Source organism: Phycodurus eques, chromosome 1 (genome assembly GCF_024500275.1).
Source record: "Phycodurus eques isolate BA_2022a chromosome 1, UOR_Pequ_1.1, whole genome shotgun sequence".
NCBI lineage: Eukaryota > Metazoa > Chordata > Actinopteri > Syngnathiformes > Syngnathidae > Phycodurus > Phycodurus eques.
In genome coordinates, this window is record NC_084525.1 from 11,563,698 (window position 1) to 11,583,446 (window position 19,749).

General features: G+C 41.6%; 1 protein-coding gene across 12 annotated transcripts in view; it reads right to left on the reverse strand.

The window, feature by feature from the left end:
- The window catches only part of LOC133402914 (inositol polyphosphate-4-phosphatase type I A-like), a 68,510-nt gene extending 49,058 nt beyond the window's left edge, over nt 1-19,452 (reverse strand). For 6 of the 12 annotated variants that reach the window (XM_061677249.1, XM_061677293.1, XM_061677286.1 and 3 more), the window contains exons 1-11: nt 19,337-19,442; nt 9,480-9,578; nt 6,566-6,802; nt 5,310-5,354; nt 5,115-5,233; nt 4,876-4,992; nt 4,721-4,800; nt 4,521-4,632; nt 4,324-4,414; nt 3,752-3,899; nt 3,535-3,665 (exon numbers count right to left, since the gene is read on the reverse strand). In XM_061677249.1, the coding sequence (XP_061533233.1) occupies nt 3,535-3,665; nt 3,752-3,899; nt 4,324-4,414; nt 4,521-4,632; nt 4,721-4,800; nt 4,876-4,992; nt 5,115-5,233; nt 5,310-5,354; nt 6,566-6,671 (949 nt within the window). In that variant the 5' untranslated portion in view covers nt 6,672-6,802; nt 9,480-9,578; nt 19,337-19,442. Of the gene's footprint in view, nt 1-3,534; nt 3,666-3,751; nt 3,900-4,323; nt 4,415-4,520; nt 4,633-4,720; nt 4,801-4,875; nt 4,993-5,114; nt 5,234-5,309; nt 5,355-6,565; nt 6,803-9,479; nt 9,579-19,336 lie in introns of all 12 variants that reach the window. The other 6 variants (XM_061677277.1, XM_061677319.1, XM_061677301.1 and 3 more) reach the window with 3 other exon arrangements.
- Nucleotides 19,453-19,749: the final 297 nt, after the last annotated feature.

A 19,749-nucleotide genomic window follows, 5' to 3' on the forward strand; every position in this document is an offset into this window, starting at 1 on the left:
AGGAGGATGCAGGAGATAGGCTTACATGGAAAAGGATGACGCGCTGTGGCGACCCCTAACAGGACAAGCCGAAAATTTAAGTTCTTGCCTGTACGTCGGTATTTATATATATATATATATATATATATATATAAAGTAAAGACTTCGGACGTTCCGCGGCCATGTGGTTCACGGAGACCTGGCTTTGCGACGCCGTACCCGATGGCGCCGTCACGCTTCCCGGCTTCAACATTCATCGAGCGGACCGCGACATGGAATCATCGGGGAAAACAAAGGGCGGCGGGATATGCCTCCATATCAACGAAAAATGGTATACGGACGTCACGGTGCTCAGCACACACTTCAGCCCGCATTTGGAGTCGCTGTTTTTGAACTGTAAACCATTCTACTCGCCACGTGAGTTTGCATCGTTTATACTGGCTGGAGTCTATATTACACCTCAAGCTAACACGAACGCCGCATTGCTAACGCTCGCCGAACAAGTCAACGAAATTGAAAAAAAACACCCGGACTCACCCCTCATTATTCTCGGGGACTTTAACAAAGCTAAACTCAACCACGAACTCCCTAAATACAAGCAGCACATCGACTGTCCTACCAGGGAAAATAATACTTTAGACCACTGCTACACTACGGTAAAAAACGCATACCGTGCTATACCTTGTGCAGCCCTGGGCTCGTCTGATCACTGCTTAATTCACTTAATACCGACGTACAGGCAAGAACTTAAATGTGTGAAGCCTACAGTGAAAACAGTCAAAAAGTGGACCAATGAAGCCAAGATGGAACTTCAAAGCTGTTTAGACTGCACAGACTGGAGTGTCTTTGAAAATTCAGCTGGCAGCCTGGATGAATATACGGACACTGTCACATTACTATATCAGTTTCTGTGAAGAGGTTTGTGTACCAACAAAATCATTTTGGACATTCAACAACAACAAGCCGTGGTTCACTGCTAAACTTAAGCAGCTTTGCCAAGCTAAGGAAGATGCATATCAGAGCGGGGACAGGGCCCTGTATAATCGAGCGATATAAACCAGCTTACTAAAGAAATTAACATTGCAAAGAGGATCTATGCAGCAAAGTTGGAAAAACAGTTTAGCGCGAACGACTCAAAATCAGTCTGGCGTGCATTCCAATCGCTGACTAATTACAAGCGACGATCCCCCCAAGCTGAGAACAATAGCACACTAGCCAACGACTTGAATACCTTCTACTGCAGATTTGAAAAGGACAGTTTCACTCCACACACCCACCTGGCCGCACCCGCGACCACAACCACACCTGCATTAACCATCCATGAACAGGATGTGAGACGCATCTTCAAACAACAGAAGATTAACAAAGCGGCAGGACCGGACCATGTGTCACCATCCTGCCTCAAAGTCTGCGCGGACCAGCTCGCTCCAGTCTTCACTCAGATCTTCAACAGATCTTTGGAAATGTGCGAAGTTCCATCCTGTTTCAAACGCTCCACCATCATTCCAGTCCCCAAGAAACCTGCAATCTCTGGTCTGAATGACTACAGGCCTGTCGCTTTGACATCTGTGGTCATGAAGTCCTTTGAACGTCTCGTCCTGGACCACCTCAAGAGTGTCACAGGTCCCCTGCTGGACCCCCTGCAGTTTGCCTACCAAGCGAACAGGTCTGCGGATGATGCAGTCAACATGGGAGTGCACTTCATCTTAGAACACCTCGATCCTGGTCGTGGACTTCAGCTCAGCGTTCAACACTATCATCCCTGAACTCCTTTCAACCAAGCTTCTCCAGCTCAGCGTCTCACCTGCCATCTGCCAGTGGATTTACAGCTTTCTGACGGGCAGGACACAGCAGGTCAGGCTGGGGGAGGCCACCTCATCCTCACGCAGCATCAGCACTGGGGCGCCCCAAGGTTGTGTCCTTTCTCCGCTGCTCTTCTCTCTCTACACGAACGACTGCACCTCAGCGAACCCGACTGTCAAGCTCCTGAAGTTTGCAGATGACACCACTGTCATCGGCCTCATCAAGGACGGTGACGAGTCTGCATATCGACAGGAAGCGGAGCGGCTGGAGCTGTGGTGTGGCCGACACAACCTGGAGCTGAACACGCTCAAGACTGTAGAGATGATCGTGGACTTCAGGAGGAATCCTTCGCCACAGCTGCCCCTCACGTTGTCCAGCTGCCCTGTGTCAACCGTTGAGACCTTCAAGTTCCTGGGAATTACAATCTCTCAGGACCTGAAGTGGGCGACCAACATCAACTCCGTCCTCAAAAAGGCCCAGCAGAGGATGTACTTCCTGCGGCTTCTGAGAAAGCACGGCCTGCCACCGGAGCTGCTGAGACAGTTCTACACAGCGGTCATCGAATCAGTCCTGTGTTCTTCCATCACAGTCTGGTTTGGTGCTGCTACAAAAAGGACAAACTCCGACTGCAGCGGACAATCAAAACTGCTGAAAGGATTGTCGGTACCCCCCTACCCACCATTGAGGACTTGCACGCTGCCAGAACTAAGACAAGGGCGTGCAAAATCCTCTCGGACCGTCTGCACCCCGGTCACCAGCTCTTCCAGCTCCTAGGCGCTACCGATCAACGCAAACTAGAACTAGTAGACATTCCAACAGCTTCTTCCCTCTTGCGATCAACTTCTTAAACACCTAACCTATAATTCCATTACAACAAGCTGGAAAGTTTTTGACTTTAGTTCGTTGTCACATTTCTGTGGGGCCAATTATGTATTACTCGTGCACTCATTGTCGTTGTCTCGCCATGCTGCACTATTTGCATATACTAGCCACTCATGCCAGAGTAGCACCTGCTCCATTTGCACACTGATTGAGGAGTATCTGTAACATTTGCACAACCATCATTGTCCCAGATGATCGCACTACTCGTCACTTTAAACCGCATACACTCCTTGAAGTCTCAGCGCCCTTTGCACAATGGTCATTGCACCGGACTATTGCAATATTAGTCATTTGAACTGCTCTAAGTGCTAGAGGACTCTGCATCTTTTTGCACAATTGTTTTTTGTCAATGTCTTTATGTCTCTAAAGTGCTCTGTAAATTGACTGTCTGTTGTACTAGAGCGGCTCCAACTACCGGAGACAAATTCCTTGTGTGTTTTGGACATACTTGGCAAATAAAGATGATTCTGATTCTGATTTCAAACTTAATTCTGCACTTGGTGTTCTCTCAAATTTTCCATGGTGAAAATCACCATTTTAAATATGGCTGTATCCACCACTTATACACCTATTGCCAACAGCGTGCAGAATCTGTAGTTACAGAGAGTAATTATGCAGTTTAGCACTTTTTTAGGCACTATTTGCATCTTACTAAAAGATCGCAATCTTATTCAGTCACGAAAAAGTGCACAATTTGTTAGAGTGAATGCAATTTCGCACCCGATTTTTGGGACCTTAGTAAATCAGAGCCTTAATAAGTACAGCTTGGTACTGATCGAAATTAGGATTGGTCAGCCTTAGTCGAGGTCTGCATTTGAAGAGTGCCTTCAAGTTTTACATGTGAAATGCAGCTGCTAATTGGGTTCAAACCTCTGTAGTCACTGAGGTTAGACAGTGTATCCTGGTACGAGACTATGACTGTTTGGTAGTGTGAGACGATCTGTCGCCGTAGGTTTTCCCAGCAGGGTGACAACTCTCCCAGCTCCTCTAGCTCACCAACCCTGCAGGGAAAGCATCTAATGTTAAGGCCGAATATAAGACACAAAACAGTATTCAAGCATCTTCATGTATGCGTGTGTCTTTGTACCGGGCTGCATCCTCCTCTAGCAATAATTTGACAAACTGTCTGGGGATGTTCAGGGACAGGATGCTCTCTGCCATCTGCTCTAGCACCCGTAGGTGGTTGGCATCAGTTGTTGGGAAGCGGTACATTCTGGACATTGTGCCGCCAAATACTGAGGAGAAAAAAATTATAATTTTGATGTGTTCTTCTTAGAACCTAATCATCACTTAAGTAAACACATCCCTGACACTCACAGGAGCAATCAACATGCCTTCTTGATCATATGATTTGTGACGTGACATATTCATCCATTACCAAGCGTTTGGGACAGATTGAGGACAGCAGGGTAGCAATAAGAAAAAAGGAAATTCATCTCAAAGGATCAGGGTGAATCCAGGATTGAATTCTGATGTAGCCAGAATACAGAAACTGGAAAAGTTATTGGGGAGATAATCGTGCTCTACGGCAAAGCACTGCCACTCCGACATCTCTCCCTTGCCTGCATACCCATTGAATCATTTTGTGCATGTGTGTGAAATAATAAGATGATAAGAGAAACATTTCCACTGACTGGTTGCCTAAGAATATCTTTATACCTGCACGCAGGAGAGTGTCTCTGCACAGTGAGGCATACTTGATTCGTAATCCCATCGCCTCTGTTAAGCTCTCGTCAACAGACAGCACCGTCTACAGGGAACAATGAAGGTGCTCAATAGCATGAGGAGCTCAGCTTCACAATTCATGATGAAAACTGAAAATTAAATGATTGCTGTTTCTGAAAATACAGTCTTACCCGGCCATTGATGTTGTCTGGAAGGCGGCTGACCACAAGTCTCTGATCTGCTTTTTCCTCCATCTGCCAAGCGGAAACAGAGATGTTGCCCACCTGCTTGTTCTCTGCTGACCTGTGTGTTGAAATCAATCCAGAAAGAACATAACCAATTCAGTAGCCTGAGCACTTTTGCATGAGGAAGAATGTGTTGCATGTGTTACCTGAGTTCCATCTCTAATCTGTGGTCTTTGTCCTGCAACAGCTCCTTCACAGGGAAAAGTGCTGAGCCCAACATGTACATCTGAACAGACACAAAAAAAGAAGTGTTTTCAGTTCCATGTCAAAGTAGAGATGACTGACAGCATAGATGTCACACCGTGCCCTGGGAGCGGTCCTTCACGTCGTAGACAGCCAGTTTAATTTGTGTCTGATGGTTGATGTTGGAATCATGAAAGAAGGCGATGCTGCTGAGGAAGATGGGGTTGCTGGTACCCTGTTGACAATCAATGGTGATATTTTGTACAATGTGTATAATCTGTACATAACCTTCACCTTCTTGTTCACTGGGGAAAAAACATGCTGTCACAAGTAACTTCCTGTGTGTACAAGTTTCACCTCTATGACTTCTGTCTGGGCATGCTTGGTCCAGAAGGCTTGTGGTGGTGTTGTGCAGCTCACTGCTACAAAACTGTTGGGCTTCCGATCCAAACTAGGATTCAGCAGGTCTGTGCAGGCTGCCCAATGACACACACAGTCGACAATTACCCCACTAAACTAATCAATCATTAAATTTTAGTTGTTTTGCCTCACCAATGCTGAACTCAAGCACAGGTTCATCTGGGTCTTGACTGTTTCCTGTAACACAATGCAATACCTCACAACAGTGCAGCTGCAGATGGTTGCTTATTTAAAATTGTGACCAAAATTGCATGATGGCCACAGCAGGACTAAAACAATGTGCAATTTATGTGCAAAGATAATTGCAAACATTGTTGAAATGTAATCAAACTGAGCATCTTCCTCATTTAGCACATTTATCAATTATTAAATTTGGAATATAGGTAACCCCTGCCTATTCACAGATTTTTGGGGGAACCGTGGCCCAATGGTTAAGATCATCGCCTGCCACCGTGAGAGACCTAGGTTCCAGACCCCGACTGGACCGTCCGCCAACATCCCCCGGGCTCTCGGCTGTGGTGTCCTTGAGCAAGACACTGATACCCCAAAATGCTCCCACGGGCGCTTCAGCTGCCCCCTGCTCCAGTGTGTTCCACTAACGTGTATGTGTTCACTGTGATGGGTTAAATGGAGAGAACAAATTTCGTGTGCATGCATGCATGTTCATTACAATAAAAGGTGATTCTTCTTCTCCTATCTGGAAATTGCTGAAAAACACATGCATTGCTTTGGCACTATCAAGTGGCATCTTAGTGTCAAGGAAGTACTTTATGTGGAAGTGAGAAGAAAGTCCGATGACTAAATAGGACTACAGAATTGAACCAATCTTTCTGTAAGTGTTACTCGAAAACGGAAGAACTATCGGCTGCTACAGTTGCTTGTTTACTTTCAAACTCAGCTTGTAGCAAACGTCAGTGACGTCATGCACGCTGTAATGGCGACATCTATGATCTAAGCGCCCTCATAGTGGTCAATGGAGATTTCAACCTTGCTCTCTCTCATCTCTCACAGCTTCACACTATGTGCAACAAGAGGGAATAAAACTGCACCTCCTGTATGCGAAGTGCCAACGTGAAAGGAGCTACAGCATATTTTGATTGGAGATTTTGATTGGTTATTTATGATGATGTTGTGTATGTTTAGTTATTTTATACAGTGCTTTGATACAGATGTGACTGTTTTGAAAGCATTATATAAAGGCGTTTCATTTAGACGAGATGAGTTTTGAGGCGTTTCATTTAGACGAGATGAGTGTTGCTTTGCTGTCCCTTTTATGGGGCGTTAATTACTCGCAAGAGGGCTCGGTCCCTATCCCCCACGGATAGCTGGAGTTCACTGTAATGTTATATTTAACGTGCTTGTTTCCAACATAATCTTCTCTTCCTTACCTGCTAGGGCCAAGCCAATCATCTCACTGGACAATTGGAATGTGTTCGCCCGGTAGACTGACCATGGCCTCTGGGCCCGGCCAGTGCGCTCTCTTTCCCCTGCCATGCTTTTTTGGGAAGAGGGGGCAATGGCTGAAGGCCTGAACACACAGCCTTACGCTCGGACTGTCACACAGTCCCATGTGACTTGGTCTCGCCCTCTTTCAGGATCCACAGTTCCTCATGGAAGCAGATCACCTTTGTACACAACACACAAGACAAAAAGAACAATGCTGTTGTTGCATGTACTTATGAGCACATTTAAAGAATCACAGTTCCACTCTCAAAGCTCTGTGTCTACTTGCTGTGGAAAAAAAGAGGAACATGTTAGACCACAAAAGGAGATTTCGTCAACAAAAAAAAGAAGAGCTTGTGAAACTGAGATACAGAAAAAGATTTCTTTGGATCGTGGCATTTTGTTGCATCTTTTTGAGAGCTTTTGACTGACTTCCTTTTGTCAGACAGATTCTATCTAAGTGATTTCTTGATTGAGCAATTCTGGAGGTAATCAGGCTTGGGTGGGGTCAGTGAAAATTACTGTAATTTCTCATGTATAATGCACACCCTGGTATAATACGCATAACATAATACGCATGCATAATGCTGTAAAAATGCATTATACATAGGTAGATTTTACTTCTACCCATATGATCAAAATATGAAGTATTATCTGTATTTTGTTAGTTTTTTTTCAAATAATTATTCTGAAGTTAAAGCACTTTATTTGAACACAAAATACTTTCTTTTTATTTACTTGCTCTTATTTTGAAATTCACAGCCCTACTTTTATTTAGTAAATGAGAAAACAGACAGTTGTGCTCATGTATTTGATTACCCAGGCAGAATTTGTAAGATGGGTACAGTTCTTTAAAGAAAACATGAAGGGCCAGCCGAAACACATTTAATTTTATGTTAATTGGATTCAAACTGTCAAGCATTTAAGAAAAGCATTATCATTAAACAAAACATAACCAAAGAAATTAATGATGGTTGTCAGTCATATTTAAAAAAAAAAAAATATATTTTACAAATTCTGCCACGGTATGTAAACATATGAGCACAACTGTACATATATGCAGAAATGAAATGAAAGTGTGAATGAAAGTGTAGGCTACACATTTCACACATTTCTCATAACCTCTAGGTGGCAGTGGCATATTTGAATGAAAGTGTACACCTTTCTCATAACCTCTAGGTGGCGGTGGCATATTAGAATGAAAGGGTCCAGCTTTTTCATAACCTCTAGTTGGCGGCATACATTTATAAAACGTGAAACTTTTTTATTTTTCACCTATACCTGTGTATAATGTGCACTATTGAAATTTGACAATTTTTTGGGGGGAAGCACGCGCATTATACATGAGAATTTACGGTACCTCAGCTAAATTGCCCGTAGGTGTGAATGTGAGTGTGAATGGTTGTTTGTTTGTATGTGCCCTGCTATAGGCGTGCAACCTATAGACGTGCAACCAGTTCAGGGTACTGGTTGCACCTCCTGCCCGATGATAGCTGGGATAGGCTCCAGCACGCCCGCGAGTGAGGAGAAGCAGCTCAGTAAATAGATGGATGTTCTTCTATTTATGCCAGTGAGTCATAGTGACAGACAGAACAAATAAATGCTCTTCTATTAGATGTCAGGAAGTATATACAATAATTAATGTATCCACTTTTTGTGACATTTTTGTTTGTTGGTGTGCCGTGAGATTTTTCTAATGTAAAATATTTGTCTTGGCTCCATAAAGGTTGGAAATCACTGTTCTAGGTTAATAGTTGGTGGCCTACTTCTTGATAACCGGTCGACGCTGATCTCTTGGCGGTGGCTGACTTGTCCCAGTTTGAGACACACAACCTACATTTGTCAAGGCAATTGGACCTACTGAAAAGCATCACTTGTCTTATTTTAGATGAGAATCTTCTTGGTACACATGGATATTTGGGTCTAACTGGTTAAATGCTCACAGTCATCTCATAGTTGGATATTTCCGCAAAAATTCATTTGAAAATGCATTTCATGGCAACAAGCATGAACTGCAAGTGCTACATGTGTCAAAGTGAGGTGGTGGTGAATCAGGGAAAAGGCTAACTACTGAGTACTTTTTGGCTGATAGTAAAAAGGATTTTCTTGTGAATGACATATTTCGAGACCTAAAAGAGTTTACATGATGACTAGGCAAGGCCAAAATGCATTGAAAAATACATTTTTAAATATAACTGTTCAATGGACAAAATTATTCCATGCTAAGGGAAAAGACAAAAGTCGCCATACAAGGGAGCTTCAAATCTAGCTCCTTGTGTCACGTGTGTGTGTACCTTTCAGAGTTGTGTGTGTGCACAGGATTTACGGTCAATGGAAAATCTGGGACAGAGACTCCTGACACAATTAATTTATTTTCTTCCGCTTATCCTTTACAGAGTCCAGGGTGACCCGCAGCCTATCGTAGCTTATTGGTCGGCAATCACTTGCAAATATAGACAACCATTCACGCTCACATTCACACTTATGGTAAACCCATGCAAATATGGAAAGAACACGCAAATCAAAATTGCGATTCATTTATTCTTTTAGAGGTCATGAAGTTTCTCCCTTCTTAATCTAATTTGTTTGACTTTATGAACCTGGTTTGTGACTTCAGCGCTCATCTCATTCATGTGTGTGAGTCGGTGTGTGTGTCTGTCAACTGTCAAGTGTGTTTGGAGCTGGTCCAGTTGACCAAACATGGTAAAGGGACTGGGGGGTTGTCTTTTGCCAGTTGGCAAATACACAAGTTGATTTTTTTTAATTAGCTCAAATCGCCACTTGGATTGTTAATTTACAACAACATTTTAGTTTTTTTTCTCTCTCGAGACAGATGAAATAAGTGTGTCAGTATCTTACAATATTGAACAGCTTATGTCCTTCTGTGTGGCCTCACAGTCTTTTTCAGGGTCTTGAAACAGGATTGTGAGGACAATTGATGAAGCAGGGGGTCACAATCTGATGAGAAAAGACAAGCAAAGATTTAGAGCACATTAGCTTGCCATCTTACATTGAGACAAAACTAAAACTCTGGGGGAGTGGGGGGGGGGGGGGGTGTTTCCCCCAAGAAACTAATAATAGCAGTGTGTGTGTGTCATCTGTGAGCTCATTACAATAAAGCATTAATAATGTCTTGAGACATGATAATGACCATCACCAAGCTCCAACCTTTACTCTCAGTCATATTCTGACTCTCTGTAAAGGACCCCCGTTCAACTGTAGTTTCCATAACGCATGGATTGCTCCTGTTCTCTAAAAGGGAATATCTTGTTTCTTGACATGTATGTCTTGTAGTTGTCTGTATTGCTCTAGATCGCAGCACTTCCTTTCGTTGCAAAAGGGCTGTGTGTATGTTAGAAGCCTTGGTCTGCAGAAACACTAGATGCCGGCAATATCAGTAAAATGCTTTAAGACTTGAGAGCATGTTATACTAAATGAATGCATTTTTGGCATAGAATATTTCCTTGCTTAAAAAAAAAAGGAAATACACTGGCACACATATGCACTGTATAATGAAGTCCGATTAGTATTTTTAAGTCGTAATGATACATGCAATAGCTGTGCTTATTGGAGATAAACAAACTGCCAGGTCTGAAATAAATAAATCAATGAAAAGTCACTTGCCTACAGCTGCTAGCACACACCATGATGTTGCACTTTCCTTAAAATGCCCGAACACAGCTCAGCCTCTACTGTCCGGATGCCAACATGAGGTCATAATCAGTGTTGCATGGCAGCTTCAATTTCCACACGTACCTGAGGATGCCTACTTTTGCTGCGTATGCCATAGACGGATGTAAACAAAGTCGCGTTGCTGAGAGCATCACGACGCAAAGACACAGCTGCAGTCTCAGCCCCTCTCCTATTTCTCTGACACTCCAGCCTGTTAACTCTTTCACTTCAGTAAAACAGCATCACATCTACAAGTACATCTGTCCTGTTGCGACTGCTTACACATTACACAGTACCAAAGTCGTATAACACAGTAATTATTTGGACGAAAACATTTCGAGAACATACAGTATTATTAAAGTTATATTTAAAAAAATTATAAAATAAAGCATATATAAATTGTTTGATTAAATACACTATACAATACTTGTGGATAGTCTACACTTACATGCACCTTTTTTTAATCAAAGTGAGGCACAGTTGAAATATTACAATTGTATACAGTATTCCCCGCTATATCGCAGGTAAGTGCACTGCAGATTTTTTTTTTTTATATACGTCAGTGTAGTGCAGTTACACACCTGCACATCTTTGATACAGTTAGCTTATATGATTAGCTTAGGTATATGATTTTAATATGGCAGCAATGACTTACATAAGGTCAATTGGGCTCTTATTCTTAGTAGAAAAAGAAACCTTACTGAGTAATCTCAACTCATACATTTGGTAAATCACCAAATTATTTGGCGATACAAAGAACATGACTGAAACGCCTTTGTTTTAAACACAAGCCAGAGTCAGAGTTTTATGAAATGAATTCACAAATACCAACATTAGCCCGAGGACACACCTCACTCATAACAATATCGACAGGAAAAAATGCAAGACCAACTTTTAGCTTCATTTTTTACAACTACAATACTATAATTAAAAAACATCACTCTAATAAATTCTAGGTTCCCATAATGCCTTTAGCTGACTACATTGCCAAGACGGTCAGTGTGAGGAACAGTGCCAATGCTTAAGTCGCCAGTGTACACACCATGTCTGCATGAGCTGTTGTCATCTGTCAAGAAGAGCACACCCGCCTTTAATAGGCATGTGCTTGTTTACTGTTTGTGGAAGGTGACCTCAGGTGGACAAATAAAATTCCATGCACTTCTCTAAAGTATCACAAATTGGCATTGAATTGCAGAAATGAATCTTATAAAGTTATGTAACAAATAATTGGTCACTACTTTGCAGATTTCATTTATTGCTGGGGTTTTGTACTGTAAACCAGATATTCTGAAAGTGTAGTTCATGTAATAGTGGAATGCAGGCTACCTGTCATGGCACCCAAAATAATCACTGCCTGAGTACAGTTCAGATGCATCTAACTTAATACATTGCATTTAATCTTTCAAACATTGATTCACATAAAATTTTTATTTCACCTTAAAGTGCAATATAGTTTAAATGAATTGTCATAAAATACAGATTTTGTTTTGTATTTGAGAGCAGTGGTAATGTTCAAATTGTGCGTAGTACAACAGTGGCTTACAATAATATGAAATATACTATTGAGGAATAAAACCAGTCTTGGTTTTTGATGAACACTACTAGGAGACTGTATTTTACTGTTGGTGTTAATGGTGGTACTTGGAGAGCCAGGGATTTTTAAGAGGTACTTGGTGTAAAAATAAATTGACAACTATTGCTGTATACTGGACAAAGTATTTCGTTTAGTGCATATAAACACACTGACAGAATGCTTCACTCTTGGGACCACAGTAACCTCATCTTATTATGAGCATCTACTCATTTTCCACACAAGCCACAGGAAGGCGGCACGGTGGAAGACTGGTTAGCACATCTCCCTCACAGTTCTGAGGACCGGTGTTCAAATCCCAGCCCCGCCTGTGTGGAGTTTGGATGTTCTGCCCGTGCCTGCGTGGGTTTTCTCCGGGCACTCTGGTTTCCTCCCACATCCCAAAAACACGCATTAATTGAAGACTCAAAATTGCCCGTAGGTTTGAATGTGAGTGCGAATGGTTGTTTGTTTCTATGTGCCCTGCAATTGGCTGGCGACCAGTTCGGGGTGTACCCCACCTTTCGCCCGAAGATAGCTGGGATAGGCTCCAGCACGCCTGTGACCCTAGTGAGGAGAAGCAGAACGGAAGATGAATGAATGAATGAAAGTCACAGGAACATCTGGCAGTTCATTTTGTCCAATCTTCAGGGGATGCACCTATCTTTGGCACACATGACAGAGTGACCTACAGGAACGAACGCACACGCACGCACGCAAGCGCGCGCACACACACACACACACACACTCAGCTTTCACTACTCTTTTTTTAATCTACCTCCTTTACCCCTGACGCTCATTAATGATTCATTATACTGGACCCTGAGAGATGCAGTATCAGTGCTCCAGTGTGTTTCTGTGTCACACCCCCTCAGCTTATAGACGTCTTACTTTAAGTCTTGATATCTGTTTTGGGAAATCTTTTTCTGACATAATAAGTAAGGAAGCAATCTGGTCTTTGTGGGTTTTTATTACAAGAAAGAAAGAAATGTATCTTTTCCTCTCTTTTCCAAAGAGAGGAAAAGATACAACTCGTCACGAGTTGTTACCCCTTATTGAAGCGCAAGCAAAGAATCACCTTCGTTGTACAGAAGTGAGAGAGACATGAAAAAAAAAAAGAAATACACTCCTCTCATTCCCACAACATTCTCAGAGAATTAGGTTCTCCCAGCTGCACTTAAACTTATCTTTATGGGAATAGGTGCATGCAGAGGATGAGAACGGAAGAGAAAAACAGGGAGTAGTCAAAACAGTCCTGAGCACATTTGCAAGGACACAGAATTACTATGCTAAGAGCTATGGCACAATAAAACATGCAAAGGTTAGATAAAACTAATGTGATATATCCATCCATTCATTTTCTGTACCGCTTATCCTCACAAGGTTCGCGGGCGTGCTGGAGCCTATCTCAGCTATCTTCGGGTGAGAGGCGGGGCACACCCTGAACTGGTCGCCAGCCAATCGCAGGGCACACAAAAACAAACAACCATTCACTCACATTCACACCTACGGGAAATTTAGAGTCTTCAATCAACCCACCACGCATGTTTTGGGTATGTGGGAGGAAACCGGAGAGAACCCACGCAGGCACGGGGAGAACATACAAACTCCACACAGGTGGGGCCGGGATTTGAATCCCGGTCCTCAGAACTTGTGAGGCAGATGTGCTAACCAGTCGTCCACCATGCCACCCTAATATGTGATGTACTGTATTTTCACGACCATAAGGCGTGAAAAAATCTTAAATCTTTTCCGAAATGGACGGGGCGCCTTATAATGAGGCGCGCCTTGTGCGTGCACCGAGTTCCAAAATCTGTAAATTATGTTGTGTGACTTTGATGAACGCTCCGCTTGACTGACTGGGAGCATTTCCTGCCGACACCCTGCTTATATAGAGGAAAGGCGGACGTGACTGAGGACAGCATGCGGACGTTAAAGGGGGAAGGATGCGCGTGAAAGAGGACGCTAAAGGTACGCCCCCAGTAGGTATATAGTGCCGGTATGTGCATTGTGCAAAACAACATCGGTTTGGCTAAGGACCCCCAGAAATGGCACCTACAAAGACACACGTTTACGAAGCACAGTTTAAACTGCAAGCTATCAGTTACGCGGAGGAACATGGCAATTGAGCAGCCGCGAGATAATTCAAGGTCAACAAATCCATGGTTCGCAAGTGGAGGAAGCAGGAAAACGCCAGCATCATTGCTGAACAGCCCCCTGGCAACGAGACTGACTCAGACAATGACGTGAGGGAACCTGGCATGTTTGATGGAGAACATGCCCAAGTGTTCATTTCGGATACAGACTTTGATGGATGTGTGGATGAGGATTGATTAAAAAATAACATGAGTACATTCTTAAATACTTCAATTAAGTATAACCGAACTCACGGTTTACATTGTTAAATACTTCAATAAAATACAACCAAACTCACTGTTTACATTGTTAAATACTTCAATAAAGTACAACCGAACTCAGTTTTGCTCCCACTGTCTTTTTAAAAGACAGTGGGAGCAAAAGACTAGCGTATGTTTTAGCGTGCATGCATGCTACCGTATGTTTTAAGATAGCATATGTTTTACCATGCCTGTGCCCAATAATACGATGCGCCTTATGTATGTGTTAAATACAGAAATAGACCCCGTAACTGATACTGCACCTTTTAATAAATACGGTGCGCCTTATGGTCACGAAAATACGGTATATATGAAACATGCATTTTCCAAATCATATCTTACACAGATCCTTATAGTTATGTATTTAACAGCTAAGATAAATCCATAAATGTTTTGGAAGCAAGTAACAGTAGGTTGAAATAAATGAAAAAATAAATAATGTCTATGTAATCAGAGAAAAAGATATATCGTTACAGTTGCATATCCCTGTAACAACCAATACGAAAAAGTTAGCATTTTATATTTCCTTCAGGCAGTCATAATAACAATCAATACCTTTTTAAATATGAGCTCCGACCAAATGGTTGGGAAGTCACTTGATGGGAAAAAAAGAGCATAATAATGGCAAAAAGTGGAAGAAAAGTTATTGGAAAAAAAAACAAATAACCCACTCAAACAAAGGTATTTTTGTATTTTTTTTATTTTTATTTCTATCACTATTTTTTTTTCCACTTCATGGAAATAAATGATGAAATATTACCATTGTGACTAGCTCATCTGTGTAGGATGCTAAAGAACACCTTTATTTGAATTCTACAAAACGTATTATAAATGTTAATTCATTCCTTTAAAAACACAGTTTATCAAACAGTTGAGCTGGCATCTATGGTTCTTAATGTGCTCTACTGAGTTGTCGAGCGGGTAGTTAAAGGGATATGAATGTTTTCCATTGATTCTATTGTTACGATCCATTTCAAGTTATACTGTGACAAAACTAAGTCATGACCTGCTCGGTGTGTATAAGCAGCATCCATCTCTTCCTTATTATGGAAGATCAGTTTATAATTTCCTCACCCCGTTTGTTAGCAGGCAGACAGGTGAGCGGTCACACAGCTGAAAACATCTGTCACACGCATGCTTCCTGTCTGTGGTGACAAACAAGATTTTCACAAACTCCTTCTGTTCAACCCTCAGTAGCAGAGTAGCAAATATGATGAGTGCCACAAAGCATCTACATAAATATTAATGATTTCATAAGTGTATGTTATAATGAGTTACTCTGATGATTTAACGAGAAAATTAATGGCCCCCTAAACCTAATAACTGATTGGGCCATCCTCAGCAGCAACAATTGAAATCAAGAGTTTCCTATAGCTGCCAATTAGTCTTTCACATCTCTGTGGAGATATTCTGGTCCACTCTGCCTGACAGAATTGTCTGAATTCAGCAGAAATTTAGTTTTTTCGAACATGAATGGCCTTTTTAAGGTCATGCCACTGCATTTCAATCAGATTCAAGCCTGAACTTTGACTAGGCCACTCCAAAACCTTCATTTTGTTTTCTAAGCCATTCAGAAGTGGACTTGCTGGTGTGCTATGGATTGTTATCCTGCTGCAGAACCCAAGTGCGTTTCAGCTTAAAGTCACAAACTGATGGCTGAACATTTTCTGTTGAAGAGCAGAATTTATGGTTCCATTATTCACAGCAAGTTGTCTAGGTTCTGAAGAAGATAAGCAACCCAAGACCATCACACTACCACCACCATGTTTGACTGATGGTAGGATATTCTTTTTCTGAAATGCTGTGCTACATTTACACCAAATGTAACAAGACGCACACCTTCCAAAAAGCTCAACATTCATCTCGTCAGTCCATATAATATTCTCCCAAAAGCCTTGGGAATCATTCAGATGATGTTTTTTTTTTGCAAAACTACGATGAGCCTTTATGTTCTTTTTGGTCAGCAGTGGTTTTCACTTTGGAATGCTGCCATGGATGCCCAGTCTCTTCTTTATTGTAGTCTCATGTACACTGATGTTAACTGAGGCAATGGAGGCCTACAGTTCTTTAGAAGTTGTCCTGAGATCCTTTGTGGCCTCCTGGATGAGTCATTGCTGTTCTCTTGGGGAAATCTTTGTAGGCCGCCCACTCCTGGGAAGGTTCACCACTGTTCCATGTTTTTTCCATGTGAGGATAATTGTAAAAGCTTTAGAAATGGCTTTTGTAACCCTTTCCAGACTGACAGATGTCAATTACTTTATTTCTCGACTGTTCTGAAATTTCTTTGCATCATGTCATTTTGTTGCAGCTTTTTTAGATTTTTGTCCGACTTGATTTTGTTGGGACATATTTCTTGATTGAGCAGGTCTGGAGGTAATCAGGCTTGGGTGTGATCAGTGAAAATTAAACAAAAATTGCGATTAGCCACAATTAATTAATGATTTAACAAGGGAGGGTAATTACTTTTTCCACACAGGGCAGCAGGGTAACTTTAAATAGTTTTTTTTTACTTAATAAATTAAATTATCATTTAAAAACAGCATTTCAAGTTCACCTGGGTTATATTTGTCTGATATTTACATTTGTTTGTTGATCTTAAACATTACAGTGGCTAAACTATGCAAAATATAAGAATTTGAGAAGGGGGCCAGTGCATTTTCACAGCACTGTAAGTGCAATATAATGAACAAGAAGTGTGCAATGCTATGTGGAAAAAATGTGCAATAGCCATAGGAAAATAATCGAATAACTAGCCCTACTTTTAATGTGCCATAAAATTAGTGTAACTTTCATGACGCTCTCTGACAGACGTAATCAAAACTTGTATAAATCCAAACTAAGTCACCAGAATGACACTTTTATTTACAACCCCAATTCCAATGAAGTTGGGACGTTGTGTTAAACATAAATAAAAACAGAATGCAATGGTTTGCAAATCATGCTCAAACTATATTTAATTGAATATACTACAAAGGCAAGATATTTGATGTTCAAACTGATAAACTTTACGGTTTTTAGCAAATAATCATTAACTTAGAATTTTATGGCTCCAACACGTTCCAAAAAAGCTGGGACAGGTGGCAAAAAAGACTGAGAAAGTTGAGGAATGCTCATCAAACACCTGTTTGGAACATCCCACAGGTGAACAGGCTAATTGGGAACAGGTGGGTGCCATGATTGGGTATAAAAGGAGCTTCCCTGAATTGCTCAGTCATTCACAAGCAAAGATGGGCGAGGTTCACCTCTTTGTGAACAAGTGCGTTAGAAAATAGTCGAACAGTTTAAGTTAACAGTTTTCCTCAACGTACAATTGCAAGGAATTTAGGTATTTCATCATCTACGGTCCTTAATATCATCAAAAGTTTCAGAGAATCTGGGGAAATCACTGCATGTAAGCGGCAAGGCCGAAAACCAACATTGAATGCCCGTGACCTTCGATCCCTCAGGCGGCACTGCATCAAAAACTGACATCAATGCGTAAAGGATATCACCACATGTGCTCAGGAACACTTCAGAAAACCAATGTCAGTAAATACAGTGCGGCGCTACATCTGAAAGTGCAACTTGAAATTCTACTATGCAAAGCAAAAGCCATTTATCAACAACACCCAGAAACGCCGCCGGCTTCTCTGGGCCCTAGCTCATCTAAGATGGACTGATGCAAAGTGGAAAAGTGTTCTATGGTCCGACGAGTCCACATTTCAAATAGTTTTTGGAAAATTGTGGACGTCGTGTCCTCTGGGCCAAAGAGGAAAAGAACCAGTCGGACTGTTATGGACGCAAAGTTCAAAATCCAGCATCTGTGATGGTATGGGGCTGTGTTAGTGCCAATGGCATTGGTAACTTACACATCTGTGAAGGCGCCATTAATGCTGAAAGGTACGTACATGTTTTGGAGAAACATATGCTGCCATCCAAGCAACGTCTTTTTCATAGACGCCCCTGCTTATATCAGCAAGACAATGCCAAACCACATTCTGCACGTGTTATAACAGCGTGGCTTTGTCGTAAAAGAGTGCAGGTACTACACTGGCCTGACAGTCCAGACCTGTCTCCCACTGAAAATGTGTGGCGCATTATGAAGCGTAAAATACGACAACGGAGACCCCGGACTGTTGAACAGCTGAAGCTGTACATCAAGCAAGAATGGGAAAGAATTCCACCTACAATGCTTCAACAATTAGTCTCCTCAGTTCCCAAACGTTTATTGAATGTTGTTAAAAGAAAAGGTGATGTAACACAGTGGTAAACATGACCCTGTCCCAGCTTTTTTGGAACGTGTGGCAGCCATAAAATTCTAAGTTAATGATTATTTGTTAAAAAGTATAAAGTTTAGCAGTTTGAACATTAAATATTTTGTCTTTGTAGTATATTCAATTAAATATAGGTTGAACATGATTTGCAAACCATTGTATTCTGTTTCTATTGATGTTTAACACAACGTCCCAACTTCATTGGAATTGGGGTTGTATGTTCACCCCATCGGGTCATCCAAATGACCTTCACTCATGCACAATGAAACCCACTGAAAGATCAAAACCCGCAGAGGTACATCTGTATACATGCAAAACCGCACACGGTCTCATCCAGCCCACACGCATACACATAATGTCCAATATACACTAATTAAAGCGTGTTGCATAGCATTCCGAGGGTGTAAAATGAACTATAATTGCCACCACGCACACACAGAGAGCAAGAGAAAGTGAGAGCAATGTCTCAGGAGGATAAAACAGTGTTTCCCAAATAAGTTACGTAATGTAGCTCTGACTGTAACCTGGCTGACACAATGCAGGCACAAACTGCAGACTTGAGTCATTTCCTGTCAGAGACTTAAGACCATCTTCCAGGACATTTTGATCCATGTGTGACCTTCCATTCACCTAAGTTAATTACGCAAACGCCATGCAGCAAGAGAATATCTTCACGTGTTCCGTAAAAATAAAAAATACTGAACTTTTCCAAAAAGCTCGTTGTTCCCAAGATGTAAACACCAAAGTAACACCATAGGAAAAGCGACGTCACGTCAATTAAGATATTACTTTAGTCAGAATACTTGTTGTATGGGTATTACTTACATAGTCTGTTTCGATACACAATAGAATATCCACTTACGATATGAAAAAAGACAACCATTCGTCGTCAGAATGTCTTTGCAACTGCAGCAAAAGTAACAGCAGAACAGGCTAGTTCCGCCTTCTGCGTGACATCACGGTGACGTCATCACGCCCGCCTCCGTCGCTTTCTTAATCTTTGACTGGGAGAGTAGCCAAATATTGTATTCAAGTAAGAGTACTGTTACTTTAGAATATATGAATATATGTAATATATAATAATGTAATGTGTATACATACATATATATATATATATAAATCATCATCATCAGTCATTATCTATCCACTGCAGGATGAAGGCCTCTTCTTCACGTTTCGAACTACTACGACATTTTGCAATATAAGTATCCATCCATCCATCCATTTTCTGAAGCGTT